Source organism: Tetrahymena thermophila, assembly GCF_000189635.1.
Source record: "Tetrahymena thermophila SB210 genomic scaffold scf_8254718, whole genome shotgun sequence".
NCBI lineage: Eukaryota > Ciliophora > Oligohymenophorea > Hymenostomatida > Tetrahymenidae > Tetrahymena > Tetrahymena thermophila.
Genome location: NW_002476483.1, coordinates 199,751 through 222,952, shown reverse-complemented (window position 1 = coordinate 222,952; position 23,202 = coordinate 199,751). Strand labels below are relative to the sequence as shown.

Below are 23,202 nucleotides of genomic sequence, written 5' to 3'. Positions count from 1 at the left end.
AAGTTGAAAAGAAACATATCTTATTTTTAATAAAAAGTTTTCTTTAAATAGATAGATAGATATCTGTCATAAAAAAGGCAATTAAATAATTAATAATCAAAAGTTTTAATCAAGTTTTATATCTTAAATATTAAACAATGGCATAAACTGTAGCAAGTGCTTAAAGAAAATTCTAAAGTGTTAATCCCTCAACTAACGAATTAATAGAAAGTTTTGAGTTTGACAGTAGAGAAGAGATTTAATCTAAAATTAATAAAGGTTTCGAGGCCTTCAAAGCTTACAAAAAGGTTCCTATTAGCGAAAGAGCCTCAAGATATTTGAAATTCGCAGACCTTTTAGAAAGTCATGTCGATACAATTGCAAGAACTATAACAGAAGAAATGGGAAAGCCAATTGTCCTAGCAAGAGGTGAAGTTTCTAGAGTTGCTTATCATTATAAATTTTATTCTCAAAATGCAGAAAACTTGAACAAATTGAAACCTGTTAAAACAGAAGCTGACCATTCTTATATAGTTTTAGAACCTCTTGGATTAATCCACATTATTATACCCTTCAACTTCCCCTTCTGGTTGGCATTTAAAGCAGCTGCTTCTTACATGACCATAGGAAATGCCGTGTTAGTCAGAGGCTCAGATTCTACTCCTCGTACAACCAAACTTATGAAATAATTTATGGAACTTGCAGGTAAACTTTTTTTTAAATTGGATTTAAAATATTTTCTATTGTAAAAAATGAGCAAATTTACAAATTTATGAATAGATAATTTATTTTAACTAAATTTTAAGGATTTTAGAATATCATTTAATTTAGTTTAAGCAATATTTCTTAAATATGAGTATTAAAAAATAAATAAATCATTTCTTATCATATATTAGGTTTTGGTGATGAGTTTTAGATTGTTTATAGCAAATAAGAAGACCTAGAGTATATAGTATCAAATCCAAAAATTAGAGGTGTTTCGTTCACTGGTAGCTCAGCAGCTGGATCAATTATTGCAAGTACTAGTGGAAAGTATCTAAAAAAATGTGTAATGGAATTGGGTGGAAGTGATCCATTCATTTTACTTGAAGATGCAAACGTGGATTTTGCTGTTGAGGTATTTATTTTAATAGGATTTTTATTTTAATTAAAGCAAATGATCAAAAAATGAAAGTGTAATTTAAATAAATATATTGAAATTATTAAATTTTATTATAAATAGATAGCCATTAAAAGTAGACTTAAAAATGGAGGCTAAGTTTGTAATAGCTCAAAAAGATTTTTGATTCACCAAAATTTATATGAGTCTTTCAAGAAGAAGCTGATTGAGTATTTACAAAATGTTAAAATAGGTGATCCTATTCATGAAGATACTGAGCTAGGACCTTTAGCTAGAAAAGATTTGGTAGATAATTTATAGAAGCAGATTAAGTAAGCTATTGATGAAGATAGTGCTACTTTACTCTATGGTAATAAATTTCCATAACACTTATAAGAAAAATATAAATCTGGCTTTTTCCTTGAACCAGTTGTTATGGAAGTTAAAAGCTTAAATAGTATACTTATGAAAGAAGAAACATTCGGTCCTCTCTTCGCTCTTTACAAAATTAAAGATGCAGAAGAAGCTCTTGAAATTGCTAATAGCTCTGAATATGGCTTGGGATCAGTTATCATTGCAAAAGATACTTATGGAGCTGAAAAAATTGCAAGAGAAATTGAATGTGGTATGGCTATGATCAACTAAGTTTCTTTATCAGATACAAGATGCAGCTCTGGTGGAGTTAAAAGAAGTGGTTATGGAAGAGAATGTGGAGAATGGGGATGCCACGAATTCGCTAACATTAAGACTGTCTGGGTTGAAGAACATAAATGAAAAATAATAAATTGATTTAAATAATCTGTCTTATATATTTTTAAAAATAAATATCAATTAAATATTATTCAATATAATTATTTTTTTTTATAATTAAAAAATTTTTAAATAAACAAATAATATAAATAATACTTAAAACATAAACCTCCTCCAAAAATTATCTCTAAAATGTTAATATAGCACACTGAAATATAAATTACAAGAAATTTATCTTATTAAAAGTATTAATAGTTGAGAAAATGTGTTATATTTTTTATATAAAAATTTTTTCATTTTTTAACAAAATTAAAATAAAATAATTATGAGATAATATATATATATATTTAACTATGATAATATGATATTAAATTAATAAAACTAATTTATAAAAATTATAGTTTATTAAAATTTACTACATCCATCAATCTATCTATTGAATAAAATAAATGAAGAAAATAAATACTTAAAATATTAAAAGTTATCTTAGATTGTTTCACTTTAAATAAAATTATTAGGAATTAAACTAAAGAAATTGCTTTGATAAGGAAAATATCTTGAAAATTCAATAGGCATTAGCATTACCGGAACTCAATCCATATTTACTATATATTCCTATTTTTTGCAACTTATAGTTAATGTAGTAGTTACTGTAGACCTATGCAAAAAAAATCATGAAAATAGGAGGAATGCCCATAAAACTATAAAACTGAATTGGCTAGTTTTTAATTGATTTTCCCCACTTGGTTGTGAAAAGAATTGTAGAAGTTATAAAAATAGAGCCAAGAGACCCGTAGAGTTCTAGTCTCTATCCTCTGCCTAGTTTATCATTAACATAATTATAATCATCATTTGTTACATAAGGATGATACAAAACTTTCAAAGGTAACTTGAATCTGTTATTTGGTTTAATATTTTAATTGTAAGTTTTCACATAGACTTTTTCAGCAAAGTCATTTGGAATTTGTACTTTTTCTTTTTTGTATTTAATATTTATGTAAGATTACAGTAGCATCTTGAAATCTCTACTTTCCCAAGGTTTTAGCAAATCATGATGATTCCTCAAATGGTTATTTTCGCTAAACATTTTAGACAAAGAATCATTTTATTCGTCATCATTCAAGTTCTCGTTAAATGCAATCTCATCTATCACATTGCCAACTAATTAAGAGTCAATTATCATTTTAGTTTAATTAAAATTAATGTTATCTCCACTATTCTATTTTTTCAATCTTTTAAGTTGTATGAATGATATTAATTTATTTATAAATGAATGACTTATCATCACATATAAATAAAAAAAATAAGTTTGATTTGCTTTCTGATCAAGATTTTAATTAAATATCATACATAAAAGATATAAATTCCTTTATTCGCATTATCAAATGAATAGAAATTTCTTCAACGTTTCTTACTTATACTTCCATCTTAATCAAATCAACATCAAATAAATAAATTTATAAACTATGTTAATCATCTTTAAAATATTTAAAGTAGCTATTCAGATGAATTTTGATGATTTTCTTATTAAAATAATTTTTAAATTTCTAAATAATTTAGGCTATCAGGATTAATTTGAATTATTCTGTTCATATATTAAAATAATTTTTTAAACATAGCATAAAATTAATTATAAAAAATTTAGGAATATTTATAAAGTATTTTGAAACTCACAAAATGTGAAATAAGTTAGTAAATTTAATTGAGTAATATAACATATAAACTAAAAAAATATTCAATTTAGTTTTATCTATTCTAATGATCATCTAATAAGTTAGAGCTATCATTTGAAATTAAATTTGAGCATAAACAATTATTAATTGAAATTATTTGTTTTTTTGTTTTGTTTCTAAATATGCTAGCTATTTATCTATCTATCTCTTCTTATCAAAATGCTTAAGAGACTAATACAAAAAAAAGAGGAGTTACAAGGAAGGATTATTAAATTAATGTAAATTAATGAAATAATGAATAATTTAATATTGTTCTTTCAAATTTTTATAAATTTGATATGCAATAATTTATAAATAGAAATTTTTAAATCTTGCATATGATGATTGAATGATAATTAATTAATTAGTAGTAAGAATTAATTAATTAACTCTATCTAACTCATAATAATTAGAATAGCAAAATCAAAAAGATTATATTAGAAGAGCTATGCGTAACACATTCACAAAATCAATAAATAATTTTTTCATAGAAGATTGGCAGATTATCAAATATATCCTAAAAAATTTTATAAAGAAACAAGAGTTTAGTTTTTAGAGCAAAATAGCTTAAGGATATTTATAATTAAAGCAATTCTAAATAGAGCTCATAATATATATTAAAAAGATAAAGATAGTTACATAGATAGATTGATAGGTTTACTGACATTTTACAAGTTTTGAGACATTTTAGAGGAATTAATTGAGAATGAATAAAGACTACTATTAAAATAACAACTACTACAAGTATGGTCACTAGAATAACAATTTTAACACCACAATGAGTCAAACGACTCTTAAAGACTTTGAGGTCATATCTAAGTTAGGAGAAGGTTCTTTTTCATAGGTTTTTTAAGTGAAGAGAAAGTCTGATGGCATGATTTATGCCATGAAGAAAGTAAAAATGGGTTTATTGAAAGAAAAGGAAAAAGAAAATGCTCTCAATGAAGTTCGTATATTAGCTTCATTGAACGACGAATTTATAGTCGGGTATAAAGAAGCATTCATAGATGAATAGTCCTAAATTCTTTGTGTTGTTATGGAATATGCAGCAGGAGGAGATTTACAAGGTAAAATCACTGCAAACATCAAAAGCAAGACAATGTTCCCAGAAAGCGAAGTTTGGAAAGCTTTAATTCATATGTCAAAAGGATTGCAAATTCTTCACTAAATGCAGATTCTTCATAGAGATCTTAAGTGTGCAAATGTTTTTCTTTCTTTAGAAGGAGTCTACAAGTTAGGTAAAACAATAAATAATGCTTAAAATTTATCAAATAAAAGATCCATTACAAACATTTTCTGCAAATATATTTTTGCTTAACTTTAAAAAATACTCATTTTTGTTTATAAAAGACTTGCTTGTTTGTTTAATAATAAATAATAGACTTAAGAAATTTAAAAATTTGATACAATTTTAAATAGAATTTAATCATTTTATTAACATAACAAATAAATAGGTGATTTAAACGTATCAAAAGTAGCCAAAAAAGGATTAGTTTATACATAAACAGGAACACCATATTATGCATCTCCTGAAGTTTGGAGAGACGAACCTTACGATGTCAAAAGCGATATCTGGTCCTTAGGTTGTGTACTTTACGAAATGTGTGCTCTAAAACCACCTTTTAGGGCTAATGATATGGAAGGACTATATAAAAAAGTATAAAAAGGAGACTTCGAACGTATACCCAAAAAGTAATAGACAATCATTTATCATTTTTAATTAATAATTGAATGAGTTCAAGTTATAAAATTCATAATTCTCTATTTCAGAATGGTTTATTTTAGATATTTATTTATTCATAATTTAAATACTTAAACGATATTTAGCTAAATTTTATCGTTAACAAAAGCAAAAATTATTAAATATTGAGATTTTTAAAAATCCTTAAATAAAAAATAAATAATAAATTAAATTGAATTGAATGAAAAAAATTTTTTTTAATTTAGAATGAATAAAAAGTTAAAGTTTTGAATAAATTATTAAAAAAAAAATGAAAACTTTGACATTAAAATAATTTTAAAAATTTAAATTGAATGCAGGTATTCTGAAGATTTATAGAGAATGTTAACTATGCTTTTGAAAGTGAATCCAAAAGACAGACCAAGCTGTGAACAAATTCTATCAAATCCTATTGTTTAAAGAAATGGAGGTGAAGATGCATAGTAAAGACCACCATCAAATAAAAAATTAGTGAAAAAGTCTTCAAAAGCTGAACTTTTGTAAACAATTTAACTTCCAAAGAATTTAGGATTACTTAAGGGAAAATTGCCAAAAGCCAATTATAAAAAAGCTGAGTCAATAGATGATATAGAGCTTGATTATGAGAATGAAGAAAAAGAATAGCTGCAACAATAGTTAAAAAAGACAAATAGAATAGTAAGTGCAGGTGTTCGCCGTACAGAAAATTATGTCAATAATTTAGGAAATAGAAATAATTTACCTGCTCCTCTAGTTAAATAGCCATCTAGTAACGAAGTAAAGCATCCTCTTTTAGCAAAAGATATCACGCCATTGTAATAGAAATAATAACAATAATATGAAGTACCCAGCAACTACAACCCCTCAAACCTTTCAAATAATGCTTCTAATGTTAATTAAAATGGGTAACCCACTGGAATAAAGCCTAGAGTTTTAGGTAGACCTATTAGTGGTGTTGTATAAACGAAAAATAATATTCCTCCATTGAGTCCTATCCAAGGTCTTGCTAAAGTAAAGCCTACACTCAGTAGACCAACATCTGGGGCTAGTATAAATTAAATCAATGGAGTAAATTACAATAAAGACTATAATAGCAACAAAGTTAATGCTGTTAATGAGCCAATAAAACCCACTAATCAGTATTATTCTAATTAACCTTAATAAATCGTAAATAGGAATTAAATCAATAATGAACCTGTGATAACCAACAACAACCCATACAGGAATGTTGCTGATAGATACGAAATACCCTCAAGCAATAATAACTACAACAATATAAATAATAATAGATATTCTGCTTTAAATAACAATGGCGCTTATTCTAAAAATTTAACTCCTCAGCAGTATTTGATGAAATAACAAAATAACTACAATGAACTATATAGCAAATACTAAAACACACCCTCATCAGCAAACGCAAAGTATGAAGATTTGAATACAAAATTAGCTATGAAGGAGAAAGCCCTCTTAGGTGGAGGAGGAGGAGTGAGTTAAAGTCATAATGTGAATGCGATTGCAGATAAATATAGTAATAACAATAACTAATACAATATTCAAAGAATATATTCAGAATAAAATGTCATGAATTATGCAAAACCCTAAAGAATTTAGTCATCAAAGCCTTATGTAAATAACAACAACAATTACAATTATGACATTTACTAAAAAGAAAGCAATATTCAATAGCAATATAAATCGCCATAATATGGATAGTACAACAACAATAATAATAATAATAATTATAATGTAGCAAGCAATAATAACAACAACATTGTTAATAACAGTAAAGCTTATGACCCATCTAATTATATGTATGGAAGAAGACAGTAAAGTGCTAATATAATTGCTTAAGCAAGAAATTAAGTCTATGGAAACTAATAAGCCTATTAAATGCCAATTTAGCCTGTTAATAACATTCAACCTGTGAATAGATAAGCACCAGTAAGCAGACCTGTTTGGTGGGGTTGATTGAGCTTATGTATGCATGCATGATTAATTTAATAAATCTAAAGAGATATTAATAGATAAGAATATCCTCTAACTTAAAACAATTTGTTTAAATTTATTAAAAAAAACATAAAATATTATAAATTATATAAAATAAAATAAATACAATTCATAGAAAATTGTCTTGATATAAAAAAATTTTTTTGTATCATATATAAAGATACTAATAAATCGTTTTCGCTCTTCTGTATTAAATCTCTAATCCTATTAAAATAGAATTAGAAGTTAGAAGATGTCATTTGTATTTTTTGTTTATAAATATTCATTTTGTATTCTTTAATTTTAAATTAAAAAAAATTATTTATATTTAACTTTTTTAAATTTTTTTCTAAATGTAAATTTATTTCAAATTATTGTTTGAGTATTTGTTATTTTTTTTAAATACTTAATCTTCTATTTTTTCTTTTTACAAAAATTCTATTGAATTTTCGGATAGTCTGAAAATAATTTTGCATTTTAAATATTTAATTGGTTTTTTTTTACAGATGTTGAGGATATAGGAATCCTTATATTATAATATTTAATATATTCGTAATAATATTTAAGATGCAGGTTAGTTTATTTTAAATAATTACAATTTATTAAATTAGAATGAATAAATTTATTAAAATAATTAAAATATTTGAATAATGAATGATAATGATAATTAAAATTTAACTGTATTTTAAATTGATCAAAATGAATAAAGATAGATATTTGGATATTAAATTAATTTATTTTAAAAAATTAAATTATAAAAATTATGATAAATAGTTTCTGAAATTCAATTATTTAATCATAAATAAATTTAAAGTGTCGTCTATCTAGAAAAATAATGATTGATTAATAATTCATTCTATTTTATTTAAAATTGATAAATATCAAGAATCAATCTGTTTCTGTAATTTTAAGTTATAGAAAGTTTTTGAAGCATAATAAACTAAATAATATTTTTCAAATATTAGATCATATAATTTATTGTAATAAATCATTTTAAATCTAACTTATTATCGCAAAAAAATAAAATATTAAAATTATTATTAAGTATTATGACTTAAATGGCTTTTTTTCTCTAGAATAGATAAAAATTTTACCTTTGAAGAAGACAGTAAAATTATAGCGTCTCTTTAATCATTTAAGAGAGGCTTGGATAAAACATACAAAAATTAATGGAGAAGACGATTTTTAGATTTTTTCAGATTTAAACAGACTCGTATTAAAGAGGATTCTATTACTTTAATGAATTAACTATATCAGAAGCACATTAAATTTTGATCCTAAAGAGTGATGATTTATTATAATTGAAATCAAAACAAAAAATTAATAAAAATAGCTAAGCATATTTAGTTATAATATTTTAATAAGACTATAAAGTTCAACAATAAATACAAAAAATAATAAAGCAGCTTTATCAAAAGCTAATTAAAAATAGGCGGTTGTACATCTTCTAAGAGGAAATAAAGTTAAAAAAAAACAATTAATACAGATTAAGATTTACCTTATTGGGAAATGGGAGCATAATCAACAGATCAAGGCTTGTTAGACATTAAATTCGGTTAATATCTCTTTTAAATTCGTGTCATTAGCTAAAACGAAGTAGGCTTAGAAGTTATTGATATTAAAACCTTCTAGACATACTCTTTAGAATCTCATTAGTTTGTCACTCAAATTAATTCTTCAACTCTCATTGCTGCATTAAATAGAAAAGAGGAGAATCACCTCAAACTTTCTATTTCAGTTGGACTTACAAGCGAAAAAGAGCATTTCTTGAAGATAGTTTTAAATGTGACTTATGATTTCATCCCTGATTTCAGTGAAACACTAATTATCCCTTTAAAGAAAGGAGTCAGCGAAAAGGAAATGATTTAGACTCAATTAAAGCTTATCAATTCAGAAATTGCTTACTTGTAGAAATCAATAGAAGGACATAATTTGCAATCTTGTAATAAATTTGTGGCCACAAGCAGCTCTGGAACTTTTAATGGAACAAACCATGTAATCACTAAATTAGAATTACCAAAAGGAAAATATGAAATCAATTTGCAATTCTACACTCAAAGCTCTTAAAATTGGATTTATCTTAAATTAACTAATTCCTAAACTGGTACTGATTGTTTGAAATTGCCAGAAGGAGGCTATTATTTTACCGTTGCCAACAGCAGCAATTACTAACCTCACATAATTAGATCTTTTGTAGACGTAACTAGTGAAACAGCAAGCTTCCAACTAGAGTCCTAGGCCTGCAATTCCTATCCTTGGAATATGAAAAATTTAATTCTTTCTGCAACATCAGTTTGAATAAAATACATTAATAAAATATAATAAAACAAATTATTATTTTTTGATATATACATACTATCTATCCATATTGTTGTTAGCTTACTTAATGTTGTAAAAACAATAAAATAATGTAAATCTAAGAAAACAAACCAGTTTTCTGTGTTGATTTTTTAATTATTTTTTATTATAGAAGGATAAATAAATAAATAAATAAATAATAGATGATAAACATTCTACTCAAAGTAATAATATTAATTACAAATTTTACTATTAGATTGTCATTAAAGCTATTGAAATCTTTTAAGAAATCACTCACTATTTATCATAAAATCATTATTTTTAAATGATTGATCTTTATTTAATTTTTCTTATTGGACATCTTGACAATAAGTAATGAAATAATTTATTTATTTATATTCTTAATATAAAAAATTAAAACTTTGTTCAATTAAAACTGAATTTTACTTTTTAAAAAATGGATTGAAATTTTTGACTTGTATATTTTTAGATATGAGTATCATAGATAACTTTTCATGTATATATTCAAGTATAATACCTAAGTAAATATATTACTGCGATAAACTATTTTTAATTCTAAAATATATTCTAAAAATTGTTTAAAATAAATAATCTAAATCAAATGAAAAACTTTACAAATAAAAAAATTTGATAAATTTAAAAATTGTTTGATTTTGATTTGATTTTATTTTTTTACTGGCAATATTTGGTTTTTAGCACAAAAAAAAAATAAATATCATAGATCATGACTAATAAATATGATTTTTGAGATTTTAGTTTGTGAAATTCTATGGTTACGACCAAAGACTAAAAATAACTAAAAGTATCATTAAAAAGTGGATAATTATTTTAACTTGAATTTTCATTAAAAATTGTAGGATTTCCTATGTTAAGTTGATTGAATCGTTTAGATATTTCTAATAATTTAATCACTATATGATGGAGTGTTGGGATTCATTTTGCTAAAAGAGTAGTTATTATTTTCTTGGGTAAAGAAGTCGTCTAAGTTTTATGATAAATCTAAATGCTTAGTTTCCATTAAAGAGTGGTGATGCTAAAATAATTTCTTTTCTACGTGAGAATGATTGTTGAAAATTGATTAAGTTTTGAATTTATTGCTATTTATGATTGTTGTTCTAGTATTAGAACTAGCTGTCTATGATAAATTATCATAAGAAATCTTTTATTACTTACAATCAAATAACCTCTAAGAATAATTAAAGCCTTACTTCTTCTACTAGCCTTTACTTATTAAATATTTAGAGTTAACAATATTCTATGATTTAAGTATGAATTTATTTTATTTTTTTTATTTTTTCTTCATTTTAAATAAAATATTCTTAAAATTAAAAGCTGGAAAATATTTTATCATATTTTTCATTTTGTCAAAGCCTCCTTAGAATAAATCAAATTACTCTTAAAAAAACTCTGTTTTACTAATGTCAAATTATGTTTATTTTGTTAATAATTCATTAAAGCTTGAACTTGGAACTATACTAAATAATTTTATTAATCTCTATTATGGTTAATAGTTGTTGTTGCTGTTATAACTTGGATATTTCTAAGATAGCAAAGAGTCATTTTTTTGATTTAATGTATTTAATTTTGATGAATTATTAATGAAATATGTTTACATTTATTTGTTGTTTTGTTAAATTTGTTAATTGCTTTCTTAGTAAAACTAACTTTGAATGCTAGATGTTCTAAAATAGCTTGTTTATGGTAATTAAAGCGATATACAACTAGCTCTCCTATCATTTTATACTGAATTTTACTTTAACTTAGGAGATTCCAAATTATTTTCATTGATATTATCTTTTTATTCCTCACTTTCATCAATTGATGAATTTGATTTTTTATAGCTGAGAGATTGCTTGAATGATTTCTATTTATTTAAGTTAGATTTCTGCTTTAAGAAAGAGGACAACTGATAATTCAATTGAGGAATATTTTAAACACTTTAGGTATTAGAAGATAAAATATTTGAACTAGAATTTAAATTAATATTAGGATGGCAAGCAGCATTTAAATTGTTTATATTTTCTTTTATATTAGAATCGATGTATTACTAACTTTAAATAGTTTCATTTTATTGCTATGAGCCATATTTTTAGAAAGAATTTAAATATAGATATTTTTCTTCATATTATAATAGATCATCTGATCTAATATTGAAATATTCTAACAGACAGCTGCAACAGCTCCCAATCAAATTTAAGGATTTCTTTTTTAGTTTTAAATTTCTTTCATACTTTGGTTTCTCTCTCTTCAAATGAGGTAAGCTGTAAAATGTTGAGCTAATAATTCTGCCTTTATTAGGATAGTTGTGTAAATAAGGACATTCACCAACATCGTGATTTGTATCACTACAAGAAATACATTTGCTTTTTAATTTAGCTCTATCTTTAGAAAGTATTATCTAATCTTTAATCATGCAAAAATTTTCATATTCTGTCTAATCTTCTTCGACAACTCTTAAAAAATCTGATCTCTTAATTTTCATCAATTTAGAGAAATTTTAGCTTTTCAAACTCATTTTTGTCTGTTCTCCACTGAAAAAAGAGAAGTCACCAAATTAATCTCCCTAAATAAAATAATAAGTTAATAAATAAATACTATCAATCCTCATTAATTAACACCCAAGAAAAATATTTTTTTAGAATGATATAGAATAACATAGACCCATTCAGAGGGTAAAAATTTGGGGGGGTTGTTGTTAATTAATGAGGATTGATAGAATATAATTTTTTTTTATCAATTGTGAAAAATTTTTAGGTAAAATTATAATTTGAAATAACTAAGAGTTATTCATATTTTGTAAGAGCAGAATGAAGAAAATTTATTTTTTATTTTTATTTATTTATTTAAAAGGGTAACCAAGTAGTATTTGCATGAATTATTCATATAAAATGTTTAAATAAATATTATTTAAGAATTAAATTAAATAAAATCAAATAGTAAAAAATGATGAACTCAAATAAAAATTCAATAAAAACCTTGAAAATTGTTTTTATAAAATATTGAAAAAAATAATTAAAATTTATAAAATAATACTTTTCTGAGAGTGTAAATGATAGAAGAATTACTAAATGCATTTTATTTAGTTGATTTGTTTGGCGATTAAATGTATACTTATAACTCACCTTATAGCACAAAATATAACCATATGTCTTAATCGCCCAATTCTGCATCATATATAACTTCTTCGGGAGTACATCTTTACTCTTAAATGAAAGGAAGACATTTCAGTAGTGTATCGTAACTAAAATTTTCCTTAAAAATTGAACTTTCCTTAAATATAACTCTATATGACTCAGCTAGTAGCTCCTCTCTTAACCCCACAGAGAGTTACTAAATAATTTCTTATTCTTCTTACTGACTCTCATCATTTTTTTCTTTCCAATAGTAGCTTAAATAAATTTAAATATATTTTAAAATTAACTAACCTTTCTCAATAAAAATATGAAAAATAAAATAAAATGAAAATTAGCTGATATTCCATTAAAACGAATACTAGCAAAAAGAAAAAGTAAACAAAAAATAGCTCAATTTTAATCAGATAATTATTAGAAATATTTAATGAGTAATTGTAAGAGGGAATAATTAAAATAATGATGATAATAAATTTAGTATAGGTTAATGAATATAATAACAAAGGAAATTCAATAAAATTTCTAATGTGCACATGGCTAATATTTGGTAATTAAAAATAATAGTATACTCTAGATATTCATAAATTTTTTTCATGGTTGTTTTAGAAACACCTTTTCTGATCATATAATTTCCTATGATAATTCTTTTTTGTCTGATTAGCTTTTCTATTTGATAGAAGTCTTAAAATATCTAGCCTATTGAATTAATTGTGAACCCAAATATAACGCAACAAGTCATCATCAAGAATATGCAAACTAATACCTCAATCACATTAGTTGGTCTAACGTCACCAAAACCAACTGTAATCATGGTTACAGTTATGAAATAATAAGAATATATGTATTAAACTACCCATGATGATTTCGTCAGCTGCATTAACTCTATCCATGTATTAGGATTGTTAGTTGTATTACTTTAATCTTATTGTTAATGATCATATATATATTCTGAATATTTAGCAGCTAATATCCATAAACAAGCAAAAATGTGGGAAATCAACAAAATATTTTTAAATAAATTGACTAATTCTATAATGTTTTAAGCTTTTTTATCTAGCAGAAACTTATCTTTCATTTAATTTATTATAGTGTTTATGTCATTATATTTAAAAACAATAGGTAAGAGTAATGCTAGAGTCATTCTTGATTTAAAGTGATCCTATACTATGCAATAATAAACAAAAGGAAAAAACGAAGAAATAAAGTCATAATATAAAGCAAAAGATTCTTTGTAATTTTTATAAATAGCCTTTCTACTTGTACTTAAAACGCCTTTTACATATATGCCAGTATTCGTCACTACGAAAATATCAAAAAATAGAAAAAACTAGCATGCGAATAAGATTTAGATGTAAAAAATTTTGCTCATTTATTCTTCAAAACTAAAGCAAATTAAGTAAAAAAAAAAGCAGATAAGTGTTGCGAAGATCTTGAAAGCCTACCAAATCTCAATGTATTTAGAATGTGGTAAAAAAACAGGTATTTTTTAACCTAGCTAATCTAAAATATTTTTTATTGCATTTTCAAAGAAACAAAAATAGGAAAAAATTTTATTTTTAAAATTATTTGCATTAGTTTTTATTTATTAATTATTTATAAAGGAATTATTATTTTCTTCTGGGAAATAGCTATTGTCATTTATCATATGCATTTATTATGGTTATATCAATCTAAACATCCTGCTTTTAGATAAATTTAAAAACACTGTGAAATACTTTTTGAATCTTATCTTATAAAATATTTTCTAAAACTAATTAATCAAAATATAGTTTTCCTTTTAGCTCAAACTGCTACGCTAAATTTCTAAGTCTCTTTACTAAACGTTTTTATTGTATTAATCTGATGATATCCCTTCCCATTATTGATGAAAATAGTGATCAGACTACTTAATTGGCAATTAATTCATAGATTTTTCAAGAAAATTTTGAATTGATTTAGTTGGTTTGATATCTTTAACATCTATCATCTCTTTTACTTACTTATTAACTTCAATACGTTGTTTCTTGTTTAATTAATTAGAATTTCTATTTTTTTCAATTTAATATTAAAGTAATTAAAAATAAATACTATCCAATTTTTCTATAAATAAAAATAATCACTTAAACATAATTAATGTTTATAATATACTTAGGCAGAAATTCAACCTCAAAACATAAAAAAACCCTAACTTTTTAAAGCCGAAATTTTTATTGTAAATTCTGATAAATTATTGAATAATTTTATTCCTTCAAAATATTTCTTCAAATTCGTAATATAAAAAATATTTTTATCAATTTAAGTTAATTTTATCACAATTATTTTATTAATAATTTACCCAATAAAAAATATTTAAATTTACTTACATAAAAAGTTAATAATTTCATTTCTTTTTATAAAATCTAAAAGGCAAGTTTTTGTATTAAATTATAATCATTAGAAATCATACGATGCTTTCTTGTTAAATATTTGAACATCCTTATAATTTGTGAAATTTTTTTCGTTTGTGAAACTTTAAGAAGGCGTATTTGGGTCTATTTTACTAGCTGTAAAGCAATTTACTTCTTATGTTATGAAATCTTCTATGTTTTAGCATAATTCAGATTTTTCTTCTTAGTGTAGATTTTTATTATTAAGGACAAACTGAGACTTAGCTTTCAAATTATCCTAACTTATTTTCTTACTCTCAACTCTAAACAATGAGGAATTCATCCTTTAGTCTTTTCTTTGCTATTGATAATTCTTAAAATTTTAACTTAAAAGCATATTTTTTTAGCTATTTCTGTTTCTATTTTTATTAACTAAGCTATGGCTTATTATACTTCGCGCATATTCAGCTTTTATTGATTCTTTTCTTGTGTTATTTAAATAATTAATTTATTTATTTATTTTTTCTAAAATGAATTTGTAATTAAAATAAGGAAAATAATTGGTCATCCTTCTCATCTTTTCAAATTGTCCAAAAAAACAATCAAATTAGTCATTCGATGTTTCTTATTTGTTTATCTCTTGCAAAGTTAATCTTTTAACATACATTTCACTATACTAACGAGGTATTTAAGATATGGATGAAACATATTTTTAAGATTAAGAGAGTTTATTTTCATGCTGGTTATTTATATTATTATTATTGATATTGTTGATACTATTGCTACAATTCATTGTTTAAGAAGAAGATTAATGTTACAAATCACTTTTCAATGTCATAAATCCAGATAAATCTTTTGTTATTTATTTTAAAGAAATTTATTTGTTATTTAGTTAATTTTACGAGCAAGGATCCTAAAGCTTTTAACTTTAAATACTAGAGCTATTTGTATAAGTAATCTATGGCTACTGTTAATTATTACTAAAGCTCGAATCTTTATCTACCAAAATCATCTATTTCAGTTTTAAATTTTCTTAAAAATCATCACTTTATTCTTGTGATTCTTCATCACATGAGGAGTGGCTTAATTTTTAGAAACTGACTTATTTAACTTATAAATTCTTTTTTGCATTAGATGTTTATTTCATGTAAGCAGAAGGTTACTGAATAAGTTGTTGATTGTGTTAATTTACTAAGCTACCCTAAGGATTCGTACTGCTACTTTCGTTACTACTACTTTAGTTTAATGAGTTAGATTTCTGGATAACATTTATATTGGGTGGAATGTTATTACAAATATTTAAATTGATATTGCTTTCTTTTGGATTATAATCATTTGTCTTCCCATTTAAATATTCTATTTTTTCTTCTGGAGGAAACGCAAAACAAGAGTTTTATCTTAAATAAGGATAGACATTAATATACTTCTCTTCATATTATACCAAATCCTCATATTTATCATTCAAATATTAAAAATACCTTTCATAAAAATTTTCCAAATTTTCTAAAGTAGGCTATTTATATTTTATTGACCTTTCTATTTTAAGCTTTTCTCTTTTTGAATGGGATACACTATTAAGCAATTACCCATAAATCTTCCCTTTATTTAACTATAAATGAAGATAAGGGCACTATCCTATGTCATGCGTTTGATCATTGCATGATTGGCATTTCTTTTTTAGCATAGTTGGATTTTTTGAGAATATTATCATATCTTTAATCATACAAAAAGTTTCATATTCCACTTTATCTTCCATGATAACTTTTATAAAATCTGATCTCTTTATCTTCAATAATTTCGAGAAATTTAAACTCTTTAAACTCATTTTAGGCTACTCCCCAGTAAAAAAAGAAACTTCTCCAAATTAGTCTCCCTAAATATTTTATTTAAATTAAATTAATGATATATTAGTTAAATATAATTCAATTAATTTTGTTTTAAATTTTTCATTAAATATTAGTGTAAAAATAAATGCAGGGGATTTAATCTTTCAAATTAAATTTTTATTATCTCATTCATCGCTTTATTAGATTTTAAAGATAAAAATTTAAACAATAAATAAAAAATAGCACCGCCTCCAATAGATACCAAAACCACTTTAGCTAAAAATTTTACATGTGAAAAGGACTAGCTAGAGTCAAATTATTAGTTATGATCTTATAATAAATTTTGTAAGGATATTTATGTATGTATGTTTGTATGATATTTAAAATCTAATTTATTTTTTTCTCAGAAATATTAATAAGATAATTTTTAAACTTGGTTTATAATTTATTTATATTTTCTTTATATAAAAATAAATATTTGAAGTAAAAAAAGACCTATTTAATTATGGTAATAGCTGAGTTTTAAAATGAAATTTTTCTTTTATTTGAGTAATCAGGAGATTGCATATAAATTTCAAGCTCTCCTTATTAGATAAAATAGAGCCAAACATCAGAATCGCCGATTTCTGAGTCATAAATAACTTCTTCAGGAGTGCATCTTTACTCTTGAATTATTGGCAGACACCTGAGCAAAGTTTCATAACTAAAATTATCTTTAAAGAAAGAACATTCTTTAAATATAATACGATTTGATTCAGCTAAAAGCTCCTCCCTCAATCCATTCGACAATTAAGAAATAATATGATTTTCCTCTTTAAGATTTTCATCACTCTTTTCTTTCCAATAGTACCTATCATTTAAATATTAAAAAATTAATTGAAAAAAATAATAATTTAATTTTATTCATCAATTGTTAATTATTTATTTTTAATTTTAGATTTAATTTTTGTTTTAATTTTTTTTTAACAATTTTAATAAACTATTTTAAATGCAAAATTATTTATTTATTACTCAAGATATTCATAAACATCCTTCATAGTTGATTTTGATATTCCTTTTTTTATCATGTAGTTTCCAATTATAAATCTTTTCTCTCTTATTATATTCTCTTTTTGATAAAAGTCTTAAAAGATTTACCCAATAGAATTAATTGTAAATGCAAAAATTGCACAACAAATCATCATCAAAACAGTGCAAACTATAATTTCTATCACATTAGTAGGCTTGATATCACCATAACCTACAGTGCACATAGTCACTGTAATAAAGTAATATGAATAAATATACTACACTAACCAAGAAGAATCTGTTAGTTGCATAAGATCTATCCATGTTTAAGTATTAATACTATTGTTTATACTATTTGGCTATTATTAAAGTTAAGAAATGTCATATGTTAAGTATGATATTTTAGCTGCCAATATCCATATACATGCAAAAATATGAGAAATGAGAATTACGTTTTTAAAAAGATTGATTAACTCAATAATATTTTAAGCTTTTTTGTCAAAGAGAAATTTATCTTTCATGTTGTTTATGATATTATTTATATCCTTATATTTAAAAACTATTGGTAAAAGTAGAACTAAAGCAATCCTTGAATGCCAACGATCGTTAGTAATTAAGAAGTAAGAAAGTGGAAAGAGCTGTGAAATAAAATCATAGAAAAAAGCATGTGATTCTTTGTAATATTTAAAAATAGCTTATCTATTGGTACATAAGATACCTTTCACGTATATAGCAGTATTTGCATGAATAAATATATCAAAGAGTGTTAGCAGTTAGCAAATAATTATAAATTCAATTCTGAAATACTCATTAATCTATGCTTCAAAACTAAAGCAAATAAAATAACAAAAAAAGCATATTAAAGTAGCAAATATTTTGATCGCTTGCCAAAATTCTATGAACTTTGTTTGAGGCAGAAAGACTGGTATTTATTTATATAAGCATTCGAGTTTACTTTTATCTTTACCCCTTTTTTTAGGACTTTAATTGTGGTAAATTATGCTATAAACTTTACTTTTTACAGACAAACTTCTTGATCTTTTATCAATTATCTTACTGGCTTTAAAAGACTGAAGTTTTTCTTCTTTAAAGTAAGTTTTGTCATTAATCATTTCAATTTATTTTCCACTCAGCATTCTAAACATTCTTTTTCTTGTAAATTATAAAAAAATATCAGCATATTTTTTGAATCTTATCTTAAACATTATCTCATAAAGTTTATTCTTGATTGTTGTTGGTTGATTCTTCTAATTTATATAGTTTTAAGTTAGTATAGTATTTTACGAAAAAGTTTTAGTCCATAAATCTTTATTACTCTCATATCTTATATTCTTAATCTAATTATTCTCGCATATGAGTAGTTAAGTTTATTCTAAAGGTTTAATTTAGTTTATATCTTCTTTTTCCATTTAGTAAGGTTAATCAATATAAATTTGCTTCTACTTACTATTTTATATCTACTAATTAAATAAATAAATAAATTAATTAATTAATAATCAATTTTTATTAAAAGTTCCTTTAGTTGTTTAGTTGTGTGTATAATAATTAATTAAAATATATAGTAGACAATGAAATGTGTAGTATTGTTTCTTTAAACAAATAAAAAAGAGTATTTTTATTTTAGAATGATTTTATTAAAATGAATCGATTACAAAGGAAAGATTCAGTAATAAATAAACTAAATATTTTCTTTATTTTTGCTAAATTTTTTACTTATTTTTATTTATTTTGTTTTTTTTCTTTTAATTATTAAAAAAAATTAAATTTTTAAATAAAAAATCACTTTTAGATAAAAATTATAAAATTATTTTGTTAATTTTCATATAAAAAACTATTTTCATTAAAAATATTAATTTAATTTTTTTTATAATGTATATGTATGTATGTATTTATTTAAAACAAAAGAAAGAAATAATACCAAATACTATTAATTCTTATTAATTAAGGTAACTCAACCCAATCCCCTATACTCAAAAAGTATATATTATATATATATATACCTTGCTAATATCAAAATTAAAAAAAAATAGAAATTTTTTACCTTATTTCAATTTCTTATTATTGGCTATATTACCAAACAAGTCACTAAATAAAAATATCTTTCAGATCTTTTATGGTATATATAAATTAAAGTATTAAAGTTTGGACAAAAAAAAAATTCATCATAAACATCAATTAATTAATTAAATAACTTAGTAAATAAATAAATCATTTTCAAGGTAAATAAAAATATTTTAGTGAAAACTAATTCAGAATATTATTATTTGGCTTTTTCAAACAAAGAATATCAATTCATTTAGATATTAATTATCTGATACTCTCTTTGATTTAAATTAAATCTTCAGATTAATTTATCTAAGATTTTAGGAAGTTATTTGATTTTTTAGAAATGAGCATCCACTTAGATTTTTGCTAAGCATAATAGGTTTCAAGTAGAATTACGATAAGCAAAGTCATAAATGCATCTTGAGATTTAAATTTAGAGGAATATTTCTTTATTGTTTCCATATTTTTTTGACAATATTATTTAATTAAACCTTCATCGAACTTCCATACACCTTCAGAATTTACCAAATTAAGCAAATTTTCTATCTTAGGAATGGAAAGATAGCTTTCTTTTTCTTTTAGTAGCTAGTATTCTCTTTTAGGTAATTTATTTTTAAAATCCTCATCAAAATCATTTTCATCGCATTTATCTTACTCTAATTCATGTGCATTAATTTGATTATAGTCTTTTTATAGATTCTCCTTAAGCTCATTAATTTAACAATTTCCCTATAATTTCAAACATGATTTTTAACTTTCAATATAATTCATTTTATCATCAAAACATAAATTAGAAGAAGTAGGGCACTGACTAGATTTTTTTGAAAATGTGAAAAAATTCTTAATTTTAGTAAATATTGAAGAAGTTGTTGATTTTAAAGAGCTTGACGATCCCTTTTTACAATTTTATAATGTATCCATTTAAGTATTTAAATCTTCAACACAAATCAAACTATTTGAAGCCAAATAATTAACCTAAGTAAATATTTCTTCCAATACATCTTTTTAGTTTGTATACTATTTACTATGGGATATATTTTCATACATAATCTTTTTTTCATCATTCAAAGTTTCGATTACACAGATTAAAGCTGTTTTTTCTGTGAGAAGCTAATAGTCAATTGATTACTAAATTAACGATGAGCTACAATCTTCTTATATTATATTTTCATTTAAAAATAGTTGTTTTCCAATTTTAAATACAGATTGTTATAGCTCTGGGTTGCAATTAAAGCTATCTTACATTTCTAACTATATTTACTTCTAAATTTTTTATTTTTTACGAGAGTCGAAATATTCTATAGATATTTACTTTTGTGATTCAGTCAAGCTTGAACGGTCTAAAGTAGGTTTGAAAAAGAAATGAATATTTAGTACTTCATCTTTAAAGACACAAGGAAAGTTAGTCATAGAAGGATAAGTAGATTCAAAAATATTTTTGTCATAATTTATTTGGAACTAATCGAGGGTAGGAGTTATGCAAAGAGAGAGCATTTCGATGATAATTTCAGATAAATCACATTGAAGATCTACAATCTTAGAAATGCCTTTGCCAGCAATTGCACTCTCCTCAATTAAATACTTATCTGCACCTGACCCAAAACCAATAGAGTTGATTCTGTTAAATTTATTATTTTTTCTGATCAACTATACAACTTTTTTGGGGGATTCCACTTCACCATCTGTCAACAAAAATATTTATTTGTTGTACCCATCAATTTTAGTTTCTTTAAAAATGTTTTATAGAGGTTTATAAATTTCGGTTCCTAATAAATTAGCAGTATACTCTTTTATCTAATTGATTGCTTTTTCGAGGCTTCTTGTATCATATTTGATTGAAGATTAAAATAACTTTTCATAAGAAGAGCCAAAGCTAACAACATTGAAGTAACTATCTGTAGGAAGGCTCTTTAAGAATAAAATAAGAGCCTCACAAGCCTTTTGTATAGGTTATCCAATCATAGATCCACTCCTATCTAATAGGAAAATAAACTCACTTCTTGAAGAATTCAAGTGATCAATTACCTCTGAGTTCATTTTTTACTAGAATTCGTCACTAAAGACATCATCTCCTTTATGTATAGCTGCTCTAATTACGTCATCTAATTCCTTAGTTACTTCTTCATTAAAATTAGGGATTAAAGAAACCATCACAGAGCTGCTTACAGGAAGAACAGCTCTTTTTACTGAGTCTTCATGATAAATCTTACTTGATCCAAAAATAACTTGAGGTTCAAACATGCCTTCGAAAGCAAATACAAGCTAGAAACCTAAATCTTTTTATAAAAGAGCTTGACTCAAATCAAATTTGACTGTGTTATCATCAATCACCTTTTTTTAAGCTGGATAACCTCTTGATTCAGCGTAAGTAATTTTTCCAGTGCAGAATAAATCTAAAGTTAGAACATTTATTCCAAGTTTAGCAGAAACTTCATCCTCACAGTATTGAAGTGGTATTTAAGCAATAAAATACTTATTTAATATACAAGAAATTTATTAAGAAAAAACTAGATTAATTTATACTTTCTGATTAGGAGGCAAGTTTCCTAAAAGTATTTTGCAATAGTCTTGATCTTTCTCTGTAGAGGTCTCAGCATATGAAACAAAATTACCTTGTTATTTATTTTCTTGATATTCGATTTTTGCCTCAGATTTTTCCTTGATGATTCCTTTTATGGTTTTTTCGTTGAATTTAGCTTCAAATGATTCTAAGCATGTGCCTTCCTAAATTGGAAAATAATAATTGGTTTCTGAGTATTCATTATCTGAATTGCTAACAAATGTTTAAGTTAAAGCTGTTTTCATAATGTTGTTGATAATTTAGCATTTATATTAAACACTTTTAAGTGTCGCTGGTACTTTAGATGATTTTTAAGATCCATCAGTAGCAAGTTAAAAGTCAAAAGATCTTAGTTTTAATTTATTATTCATCTATTAATAATAATGATTTACTATTTTTTTAATTAATTAATTATCAGAATATGATTGAAAGCTTAAGTATCATACAAAAATAGTTGAATACTCCTAAAATAGACATTAAAAATAATTCATCTAATAAAATCTGATATTAGTGTCTACATGATAATAATAATAATCAGAATAATACCCAAAAAATTATCAAAAAATTTCAAAAATGAATCTTTAAGAAATTAATAGTTAAATTGTGTCTTTTAAATATCTAGTAATTGTTACATTTTTTCTATCTTTTATCTGTAATAAAATCTAATTAGTTCATATTTAAAAATTTCAACCATCTTGTCATCAATAGATAGATTAATCAATTAGTAGTAAAATTAGTTTTC

General features: G+C 23.8%; 8 protein-coding genes across 8 annotated transcripts; 4 read left to right on the top strand and 4 right to left on the bottom strand. All coding sequences in view use genetic code 6, as the record gives it.

Moving 5' to 3' along the window:
- Positions 1-137: 137 nt before the first annotated feature.
- Positions 138-1,852, top strand: TTHERM_00809400 (NAD-dependent succinate-semialdehyde dehydrogenase; the record flags this gene model as incomplete). The annotated part of the gene is made up of 3 exons (XM_001012040.3): positions 138-684; positions 876-1,096; positions 1,202-1,852. The coding sequence occupies 3 exons, from the start codon at positions 138-140 to the stop codon at positions 1,850-1,852; spliced, it is 1,419 nt and encodes a 472-aa protein (XP_001012040.1).
- Positions 1,853-2,152: 300 nt separating this feature from the next.
- On the bottom strand, positions 2,153-3,175 carry TTHERM_00809390 (transmembrane protein, putative). The gene has a single exon (XM_001012039.2). The coding sequence runs from the start codon at positions 3,111-3,113 to the stop codon at positions 2,394-2,396; it is 720 nt and encodes a 239-aa protein (XP_001012039.2). The 5' UTR covers positions 3,114-3,175; the 3' UTR covers positions 2,153-2,393.
- Positions 3,176-4,246: 1,071 nt separating this feature from the next.
- TTHERM_00809380 (plant dual-specificity MAP kinase kinase family domain protein) lies at positions 4,247-7,207 on the top strand (the record flags this gene model as incomplete). The annotated part of the gene is made up of 3 exons (XM_001012038.2): positions 4,247-4,778; positions 4,995-5,232; positions 5,581-7,207. 3 exons carry the CDS (start codon positions 4,247-4,249, stop codon positions 7,205-7,207), a joined length of 2,397 nt encoding a protein of 798 aa, XP_001012038.2.
- A 1,527-nt stretch (positions 7,208-8,734) lies between these two features.
- TTHERM_000809379 (kinase domain protein) lies at positions 8,735-9,523 on the top strand (the record flags this gene model as incomplete). Its single annotated transcript, XM_012796559.1, has 1 exon — positions 8,735-9,523. The coding sequence occupies one exon, from the start codon at positions 8,735-8,737 to the stop codon at positions 9,521-9,523; it is 789 nt and encodes a 262-aa protein (XP_012652013.1).
- Positions 9,524-10,385: 862 nt separating this feature from the next.
- Positions 10,386-13,750, bottom strand: TTHERM_00809370 (cyclic nucleotide-binding domain protein; the record flags this gene model as incomplete). The annotated part of the gene is made up of 4 exons (XM_001012037.2): positions 10,386-10,770; positions 11,299-12,107; positions 12,578-12,932; positions 13,245-13,750. The coding sequence occupies 4 exons, from the start codon at positions 13,748-13,750 to the stop codon at positions 10,386-10,388; spliced, it is 2,055 nt and encodes a 684-aa protein (XP_001012037.2).
- A 91-nt stretch (positions 13,751-13,841) lies between these two features.
- On the top strand, positions 13,842-14,622 carry TTHERM_00809360 (hypothetical protein; the record flags this gene model as incomplete). Its single annotated transcript, XM_001012036.1, has 3 exons — positions 13,842-13,879; positions 13,924-14,142; positions 14,457-14,622. The coding sequence occupies 3 exons, from the start codon at positions 13,842-13,844 to the stop codon at positions 14,620-14,622; spliced, it is 423 nt and encodes a 140-aa protein (XP_001012036.1).
- Positions 14,623-15,084: 462 nt separating this feature from the next.
- On the bottom strand, positions 15,085-18,375 carry TTHERM_00809350 (cyclic nucleotide-binding domain protein; the record flags this gene model as incomplete). The annotated part of the gene is made up of 3 exons (XM_001012035.2): positions 15,085-16,893; positions 17,342-17,696; positions 17,858-18,375. The coding sequence occupies 3 exons, from the start codon at positions 18,373-18,375 to the stop codon at positions 15,085-15,087; spliced, it is 2,682 nt and encodes an 893-aa protein (XP_001012035.2).
- A 1,771-nt stretch (positions 18,376-20,146) lies between these two features.
- TTHERM_00809340 (type A von willebrand factor domain protein) lies at positions 20,147-22,831 on the bottom strand (the record flags this gene model as incomplete). The annotated part of the gene is made up of 1 exon (XM_001012034.1): positions 20,147-22,831. One exon carries the CDS (start codon positions 22,829-22,831, stop codon positions 20,147-20,149), a length of 2,685 nt encoding a protein of 894 aa, XP_001012034.1.
- Positions 22,832-23,202: the final 371 nt, after the last annotated feature.